Source organism: Megalops cyprinoides, chromosome 9, assembly GCF_013368585.1.
Source record: "Megalops cyprinoides isolate fMegCyp1 chromosome 9, fMegCyp1.pri, whole genome shotgun sequence".
Classification (NCBI taxonomy): domain Eukaryota; kingdom Metazoa; phylum Chordata; class Actinopteri; order Elopiformes; family Megalopidae; genus Megalops; species Megalops cyprinoides.
The window spans coordinates 5841398-5850992 of NC_050591.1; the positions used below are offsets into that span (position 1 = coordinate 5841398).

Genomic DNA, 9595 nt, shown 5'->3' on the forward strand with positions numbered 1-9595 from the left:
TTGCAAAAGCTTTTATTTATTCCTTTGTTTTACTAATCACTGAATACATATTAATGCACCATTCAGAGTGCATTGCAGTAAGTAAATGCATTCAAGGTTGTTGAGACTAGCACTGCTAGCTGTTTGCCAGGGTCCCTCACTTCGCCTTGACTGGCATTAATGCAGAACAATATGTAGCTGCTGGTGTTCACCGGTTCTGGTGCTTAAATAATCGTGTCTTCATTATAATAGTAATTATCATTATAAAAGTAGTTATATTAAGTCTTGAAGCATTAAAGTCCTCTTGAAAATACAGTATTGTAAAAAGATAAGTCATCAACACAACATATGAATTTCACATCTTCAAGTTCAGTCAATGAATTAAATACATTAAAGAGGCTATAATACATACAACTACATAAGCTCAAACATTCAATTTAGAGTACAGCTGCCCTGAATTTTGTAATTTATATATTAAATTCAATAATAAATTAAAATGATACTGGTAGGAGTCCTTTCATATAAAATGTGGCAATACACATTAACTCATTTGATCTTCCTTCTGTTAAAAGGATAAACAGGTATGAATTACAGTGAAGTGATTTGATTGGTAGAGTGCATGGCCAGTGTCTCAGCATTTTAGAAGGGCATTTGCTCTGTCCATGTGCATGAACCTCATTGTGTTGTAGGAGTAAGCGAACTGCATGTCCTTGGCGAAGAAATACAGAAACCCTGTGGAAAAGGGAGAAGAGAGAGGATCAGACTTTGACTCTGCTTGGAGAATCCCATCATTTTCCTCATCTTCTGCCACACCTGCAGGCCCAGCTCGCTTGCAGCTGTTAGTGTAAGGAGGATTTAAAATACTGACCGTGTTCATAGTAGGCAGCATCCACTCGGCCTCTGACATCGGGAAAGTCATCCTCTATGGATCTCGGGTAGCCAGCGTCCATCTTGCCTCTGCGCTCATCATAGCTGCAGATGGAGCAGAACCCAGTCAATCTCTTTAGAGCCTTGTAAAAGCAGGGGTGGGAGAGAGAGGCTTCTACAACCCCATAATGGGGGGAGCTAACGTGTGCTGTCAATAATTAGCTCGTACGAACCAATCAAACTGCCACGGCTGGTTCAAAGAATTGAGTCACTGATAGCGCAGGACAAAAGTCCCACCCCATTTCATGAAGCCACATTTTCCAATGGATGCCTGCCAGGACTCAGTTCACCCAGTTCTGACATCAGTTTATATATCCGGACAATTGCAAGTATAAATGGGTTTATGATCTTCTCTGACAAAACCAAAGTTATGTACATCTACAAAAGGAAGAAGGCAAACGTACCTCCAGTATGTCTTCTTTGTGAAGAGCAGGGTTTTTCCTGAGGATGGAATGTACACAGCAGCGTCTACTTTGCGCACGCTTTTGGGCAGGCCCAGCTTGTGGATATATTTTGGATAGTCTTCGTCCAGAGTGTATCCATTGAGGGCCCACATCCTGATGCCTGCAGAAATGATGCAGATTTAGTACCAACACTACAAGGCACTCTGCCATCAAATCCCTCTGGGTATTGACTGAAAAATGGTCCAAAAGAAAAAGACTGCTCTGTTTTTTTTATTGACAGCATGCTCTTGGGTTCCCAGAATCCATGTCTATGGTTATATGGTGTTTTTACATACCCAGTTAATGTCAATGTACCTTAGCAGGCAACGAGAGAAGAGGCAAAAATAGGGGAAGAAAGAAAACTAACCTCTGAAAATGATGACTCTGTCTGCGTCACAGTATTCATACGCGGCATCAACCTTCTGTGGCAGGAAGGACCACGTGTGTCTGATCAGATGGTGTTCAGGCTCAACAGACTGAGGGTGCAAACGCCAGTAGTACCTGAAACACACACCAAGAGAAGGCAAATCACATCAGATTCTCAAAGCACAAAGCAAAGAGCATGGCGCTCATTACAAGTGCCACAGTCTCCGAAACAGTTATAATAAAGTGAAATTTAAGGATTCCTTTCAGGATTCACTTTAGTTATAAATGATTTATTGTGTCTCATCTGAGTCACCTGATCCGTCTTTTTGGCCCAACACAGTCAACTTGCCATGTGCTGACATGACTATGGTTGTCTGTGTTCACAATGTTGCTGTCCGAAGATACTCTTTGTTGTTCATTGTGTTCAGAGTCAAGATCTGCTCCACCCTGAGAATATGGGTGAGTATGGGAGCTCACTGAGGAACGTGAGTCCAGGAGCAGCTCTTACATCTTTCACTGGCTGTCCTCTGAGAAACCATGACAGCGTATACATTCTGAATCTCCTCCAAAGGAATTTCACTGGACTATAATAGATATCACATAGAATTATCCCTTCCATTTAGTTTCCAAAAATATTTAATAACTCAAATACTATTAAAAGTAGATCCATGGAAATACCTGTTTCTAATGGCAATGACCCTGTCACTCAGATTGCTCCACAATATTTATTCACATTACTTTAAATGCTTGACAGAGAGGCTGGCTTGGACCGTCATGCAGAAAGGTTATGTTTACATTTTGTGCCAGAGGACACAGAAAACGTAATTTCCTGGCACATACCTGTCTTTGAAAATGATCTTGTCCCCCCTGAGGACAGTTATTGCATCAAAAGTCAGCTTGGGGTCACACTGCCCTGGAGCTTCAGGCTTGGGTTTGACCGTTGGGGGATTGGGGTTCGGGCCTGTTTAAATGAGAGAAACACCCACTGCGTTTATTGAACAAGCTTGTCGTAACAAAGAAAGATCTGGGATCACTGTGTGGCAGGATCTCTTATTTGAGCAGAGCAGGTTCTGGATGATGTCATCCTCCTGCCCAGGGCCCTGAGGTCCAATGGCAATTTCCTGTCAGGCTGCACAGCATCTGCAGCAGGTTCGGGGGTGACTCACCGTACAGTGCCTGGATCTTCTGCACATCGTCTTCGTTGAGGGGGAACCCCTCAGAATAGACATACATTGCAAACATCAGAGCTCCAGGGTCTTTGGAGTGGGAGAGGCCGAGGGCGTGACCAAACTCATGGCATGCCACCCAAAACAGGTTGTATTCCACAGAGGAGGCTGGAAACAGGGGAACGAAGACCATTATACAGTGGCTCTCCAGACATGGGGTACCTTCACTTCTGTTTAAGGTAGCGTTGACCATATGCAAGATGTGCAGATTTACCAGTGGTGTCTGTTGACCAGGTCTCATCTTCATCAAAGTGGACATCTCCGCCCATGTTCTTGCCTGGGGGGAAGGCATGAGCCAGCAGGTTCCCTGGGCCATCAAACTCACTCCCATCTCCATGATCTAAAAGCATCGAGAGAAAGAGCTGAGTAGCTGCAATGAAGACGATCCTGCACTGCAAGCTGCAACACACGTCCGTCTGCGCACTGGGCATGTCCCTCTGTGCACTGGGCATGTCCGTCTGCGCACTGGGCATGTCCCTCTGTGCACTGGGCATGTCCCTCTGTGCACTGGGCATGTCCCTCTGCACACTCAGCATGTCCATCTGCATACTAAGCATATCCGTCTGCACATTGAGCGTGTATGTCTGTGCACCGGACAGAGGGCACAGTTATAGTTATGCTATAGTTATAGTTCATGCCCACGCTGACTTTATCCCTGAGTTGAAGGATCAGTGGTTACCTCTCCTGCTGAAGCTGATGAGGATGTCAGCTGGGCCTTCTTCCACCCGACTGAAAACCAGAGGCGTAACGTCACTCCACACTGCAAAAGCGCTACTGATGGCTCTGTCCACCTCTGACTGTGGAAGATCTGGAGTGTAGTTTTCAATTCTGAATATGGAAAAATTAGGGCACTGTCACCAATCAGGAACAGATCAGCAGAAGAATGTCAGAACAAAGCTGACGAAAAGAGTTGTCAGATCAGTTCTGCATGACGTTTCAACAGCACAGCTGCTAGTCTGTAGCTTTCTCCTTCCTTGGAAACTAAGCACATCTGTATTTCACACCGGGAATTCGAGATTCTGTTTAAGTCTATAGTCTTCTATTTGAGGAGGTCTACCGCCATTTATTTGATTAAAACTTTCCTGCAGTGTTCCACCTCTCTCAGACAGATATGATTGCCTTTGGCCAGCCTTACCGGAAGGTTAAATTGGTGGTTTTCCATTTTAAAGTGTTGTCAGGGCCCATGCTGGGATCTGCGCATCGGGCCTTGTTCTTCTCATCCAGGGTGTTGGTGTCCAGGTTCCCTGTCACCTCCAGCCCATAGACAGCCTGCATCTCCCGAATCCTCTGCTTCATGCCATCCATGGTGCCCTGTGCCCCATGGAGTCCAGGAGGAAGGTTGTAGAATCGCCGTGAGTATTTCTGCAGATGGACAAAGAGAAGTAAAATGATTATCTCATCACCAACTCAAAAGGTCGTGCTTTGACCTTTTCTTCCACCTGTGCTTTGATAACACCTGCAGCAGAGTTTGGGACTCTGTCTATCACTCGTTTGTGGTAACTGAAAATGATAATAAATTTATAATAAGTTTTGCCACCTTATTAGCTGCAGCCAGGTGAAGCAAGGCTACCAATGAGTGAACCACATTCAAACTGGCAAATAAATCAAAAGCATGTCAGTTTAATTTCTTTAGCCTTATTTCCAGATCCTAAGCCTCCACAGATCCAATCAAGCACATGCCTTGTGTTTTAAATTCTTGTAGAATGACCCCCTGGGGTCCTTTGAAAAACATGCATGAAAACATGAAACATGCATGCTTGGGTGCTTTTCTGTCTTGTCTATCTGTGTATTTCACCTGTTACACGGTGGTATTTCTTATGAAAATTCCCTTAAATCCACAAATCTATTCTGCATTATATGGCAGACAAATATTATATTGTTAAATAACCCAAAACAATAAATATATTGTTTTGGGTTAAAGTGACATTGAGAAAAAGAAAGTCCAAAGTGGAAGTGACATGCAGACTCACCTCAGCCAACGGTCGACTGTCCGTCTCCCTCTGTGTGTCCCCTGCAGGCAGTGGCAGGGCGAAGGCATGCGCTGCAGCCAGGAGGAGCAGTAGTCCCAGCGTTTCCATGGCGTCTCTGTGAAGTACTGCCTTGCTTGACTCTCTGTGACGTACTGCGTTGCTTGACTCTCTGTGAAGTGCTGTGTCGCTCGACTCTCTGCGAAGTGCTGTGTCGCTTGACTGTGCTCGGGATGCTGAGAGTTGATCCTTTATAGCATCCCAAGAGCTCCATTTCAAGGGAAAGGTCTGACTCACCTGTAGGGGGGGACACCCTGTCACGTCCCACTTCCTCTCTATAACGAGTCGGATGGTATCAGGGGTGATCACAGAATTCCTGGAGCTCGATGTTGATTACGTTTTTCAGAGGAACTGAAGGAAAAGCTGAAGCACGCTGAGACATGGAGAAAGAATGAAATTCTGCTTTTCCTGTGTGGCAATCCATGATATATAATTGGATTGTGCAATGTATCACAAAGCTGTGGGTTTTTATGTGTGCTGTTTCTGCGTCTTACTAATAAATCATTCAGGGTTGATTAAATAATATGGCACCATCTCTTCACCACGGTGATATGATGTATAATCTTATGGTCAATCTATGAATATTTTCCAGATGTGATATCCCATATTCACTTATGTGTGGTGTTCCTGCTAGTTTTTAAAAAGAAATCAATAAAATGTACGATATGAAAAAAAGAAATAAATATGAAATGTCCTTATTGACAATAAAACCGGCGCTTTGGAAATTTATTGAGAAATTCAACAGGGGAAAAGGAGAATTGCTTGCTGGAGTTAGTCACCATTGCTCTTTTGCGGATTTACAAGGCTGATGCTATAACGGGTGAGGCTGCCCTGTGTGCACAGATAGCATTAAACTGTTTCACATGTTTAGTGCTACTTCCTGTGTTTTACTTTGACAACCCCAACAGTGTTCAGTTATGAACTTGCATTGTTACATGTTCAACACAGCTGAGTTTTAGCTGAATACCAGCAACAAAACAACTGGTGTTGTACCATGTTTTACGATAAAAAAACAATATGAGAGGAGATGCAGACATCTTCTGAGTAGTCTTCTCTAGCTAAAGTTGGAGGAATAAAAATGATTTCAGATGCAGGAGGAAGGGCAGACCTGAGAGCTGATTGGATGATGCATTCATTAGGATGCAGGTGGAAGGGCAGAACTGAGAGCTGATAGGATGATGGATTCACTAGGATGCAGGAGAAGGGGCAGTGCTGAGAGCTGATTGGATGATGGATTCACTAGGATGCAGGAGGAGGGGCAGTGCTGAGAGCTGATAGGATGGTGGATTCAGGCCCTGAACTAGGAGCTGTGTTGAATACACAGTGAGATAGAGCTGGATCCTTCAGATGTTGCAGAGGAAGAATCTGCAAGCCTGACTCACCGCTGTCACCTGAGAGGAGAAGGACAGTTGGCTATTAAGCATTACACCAAGACTATTGACAGTATTATTGGTTGTAAGGCTTATAGCCATCCACTGTGAAATGTCTTTCAGGCAAACTGAGATGCATGCAAAAACCCGTGTATCAAACAGCAGAAACAAAAGGAAGGGTTGTGCGTTGTCAGCATAGAAATGATATGAAAAACCATGGGAGGAGATGACAGAGCCAAGTACAGAGCCCTGAGGGACAGCTGTAGACAGGCTGTGGGGTCTGGACAACCCACCGTTCCAGGACACCCTGAAGGAGCAAGCAGAGAGGTAAGCTTTAACCCAAAGGACAGCGGTGTCAGTAATGCCCAACGTAGCCAGGGTAGATAAAAGTAGAGTGTGGTCCACTGTGTCAAAGGCTGCAGAAAGGTTTAGATGAATCAAGACTGAGGAGTGGGAGGAAGCTCTGACTGTTTGAAGAGCATCAGATTTCTCCCATTCCCCAGTCTACTCAAGGTTTCACTGGAATCCTGGCTCCCAGCACCAAGTGCCTTGTGTATATTGCAGTTGTCCAGTAGTTCAGAGGATGGCCTTCCTACAGGGTATAAGGGAACAATATTTATTTGTCTGAGTCTTGGAGTTGCAGGGCCTAGTACATAGTTATTTTTATAGTCATGTGGCAGGCAGTCTTATTTAGACTATCCTACAAAATTGCATTCAGCAGGTTCAGGCAATTAGCAGCACAAATACTAAAACATTTGTGCCATCCAAACATTTCCCATATAAATTTAAACTAAAATAAATTTAACAAGATCAAAGAGAAGGACCTGCACTCCCACAACAGAATATAGCCGGCCATAGTCAAGAGAACATTTTCTTTTCTGTTTTCAAAGCAGGCGAACAAATAAGGAAGCCATGTGATGGTCACATGACCCTACCCTTAAGCTTGAAGCATGTGTCTAAAGATGACATGCTCAAGAAACAGTAGGCAGCAGGTGACTCTCCATCCTTCCCTCATTCCTCACACTCCACATCAAAATAGCAAGCCAGTGTACATATGTCCAATGGAAATCTTCAACAACTTCACATATGTCAGTTAATTGACTGATTATGTTACTACTGTGTTATATAGATAGACAGATAGATAGATAGTTTGTCTGTATACTTTGTCTGTATCAGTAGAGTACATCATTAATACCACAACACTAAATTAAATTAAAACTTCTTACGGCAAGACTATTATTCAATTAGTCTAAACAATGTCATTTCTGGACCACAATATGAAGAAAGAAATGAAATTACAGTACAATGAGTGAAAGAAATAACTTATTCATTCCTATGGGAAATTCTCTGTGTCAAATCAAAATCCATCTGATTTCCTTCAGTAAGACTCTTCTGTAGATTCACACACCTAATATTGGGTTTCACTGTTTTGATGTGCGGGAATCTTTGCCAGCGAACCTAACATTGGAGACACTGCAATGAGGAGCAGCAGATGACTACAGGTCTTAATTGCACGTGACAAAGCCTTCCGATAAAGACATTGGAGTAGGCACTCAACATGTTCCGTTTGGCATGCAAAACCAAAGCGTGCCAGCCTGCCTGAGTTTGGACAAATCTCTTATCATGACAGGAGCAGAACAGGGAGGAGAGAAAGGACCCACCACACAATCTTTTCAGTTCCTGCTGAGGCAAGGAAGCCTTATGATTGTCTTTGTGTTCTGGATCACTGGCCAGCAAGCATCAGTGCTTGTGGTTATAGAGGTAATGTGGTCTGATACGAGGCAAGAATGTGTTCACCAAAACAATTCGGTTCTTTTTTTCATTGTGCTTCTAACAATGCCATCTTTGTCGATCATTACGATTATTACCTGCCTATTTTAATGACCTGTATATGCATTCATTCTGAATCCTGGTATGACACTTGTTCAAACATGCTACCAGCTGAAGTATTATTCATTAAAGTCATTAAATTGACACATATAAACCTTCTCAAATTTTAACATCTTTATTCCAAATTGCTTCAATGTGATTTCACTGAATACATTTAAATTTATGTTACAGCAAATGAAACATTTCAGTAGAAAAAAGACATTCACAGTTCACAAGACAAAGGGCTTTCAATTCAGCTGTAGCTGGTTCTGTCCTTGACTTTTCAATTCAACGGCAAGTACCAGAACAAAGCAAAATTTGCTTAAGTATTCTCAAAGTTAAGAACAGAGTGGTTAGACTCAACAGAGGCCTAATTACACAAACAGACAGTGCAGGTTTGGTTTCCAGTCCTGCTCTTTCATATATAACTCACAGGGTGCCAGCAGCCATTATGAGTAAATGCAGGTCAATTTTGTGCAGGTTCACTGATTATTATGGTAAATGGATGGGCAGGCTGGAGTCAGAGTGACTGAAACGAACTGTTCCAAATGTATGTGTAGATTAGTGGAGAATAAATAAATCGAGGCCCCACAGGGGTAAACACTGGCTTACATCCCTGTGTAGCATCATTTCATGCTACCTGTCAATTCAGGCTAGACAAATCCTGTATATTATGTTCACAGAAAAGAATGTGGGCTTTGTCTATCTGCAAAAGCTCTGCTGAGCTGTAAGTTTAGATAATATGACCAATGTGTCAATATCAGTGTTATCAATGACTTTAATTATACTATGTTGTATAATCCAGTACTGTATTCACTGTATTCTTGTTGAATTGGATTATATCTAGGTCAAGCAATTGAGTGCAGCAGACAAAATGTTGTCCGATCAATTGGGCTGCTGAGATTATCAGGGGAAAGATCACATGATGTGATGGCTAATTGAAGAACTCTGAATGATTTTGGTTTATTTTCAGAGGCAAATCAGATGAATTTTTGTCATGATGTTTGGTAGCAGATGTCTGAGTCTCTCAGACTAATAATGAAAACAGGAAATAACACATATTCCCAGTATCTGATTTGTACACACGGCTGAATAATACAGTCCATATGTATGAATTAAGAAGTTTAAATATCAATACAAAAATCATACCTTTCACCTGAAGTACACATGAGTACATTAAATAATATTAAACACTCAAAGCATATCTTAATTTAATATGTTTATGACTTGACACCAGACCGGCTGTTTGTAAGTAAAACTTTTACCCAGTATTCTATACCAGGCTAGAAACAAAAAGCATACATTATAGAGGAAAGGAAGAAGATTAAAGACAGATTTCCTCTCCTCTCTGACCATGTCACAGGCTGGCTGGAGAGAGGGGTCAAGGG

General features: G+C 42.6%; 1 protein-coding gene across 1 annotated transcript; it reads right to left on the minus strand.

Annotated features, from left to right (window-relative positions):
- Positions 1-610: 610 nt before the first annotated feature.
- LOC118783318 (collagenase 3-like) lies at positions 611-5019 on the minus strand. The gene is made up of 10 exons (XM_036537124.1): positions 4912-5019; positions 4077-4303; positions 3621-3769; positions 3156-3281; positions 2882-3049; positions 2556-2676; positions 1717-1850; positions 1311-1470; positions 848-951; positions 611-711 (listed from the first exon to the last, which is right to left on the minus strand). The coding sequence occupies exons 1-10, from the start codon at positions 5017-5019 to the stop codon at positions 611-613; spliced, it is 1398 nt and encodes a 465-aa protein (XP_036393017.1).
- Positions 5020-9595: the final 4576 nt, after the last annotated feature.

What these genes read in the sequence shown, in the direction of transcription:
- LOC118783318 (XM_036537124.1), bottom strand. Translation starts at nt 5,019, where the DNA reads ATGGAAACGCTGGGACTACTGCTCCTCCTGGCTGCAGCGCATGCCTTC. An exon ending in ACAGTCGACCGTTGGCTGAG is followed by an intron (nt 4,304 to 4,911) that starts GTGAGTCTGCAT and finishes GTCCATCTGCAG; the next exon opens with AAATACTCACGGCGATTCTA. An exon ending in AAGATCATTTTCAAAGACAG is followed by an intron (nt 1,851 to 2,555) that starts GTATGTGCCAGG and finishes TGTGTGTTTCAG; the next exon opens with GTACTACTGGCGTTTGCACC.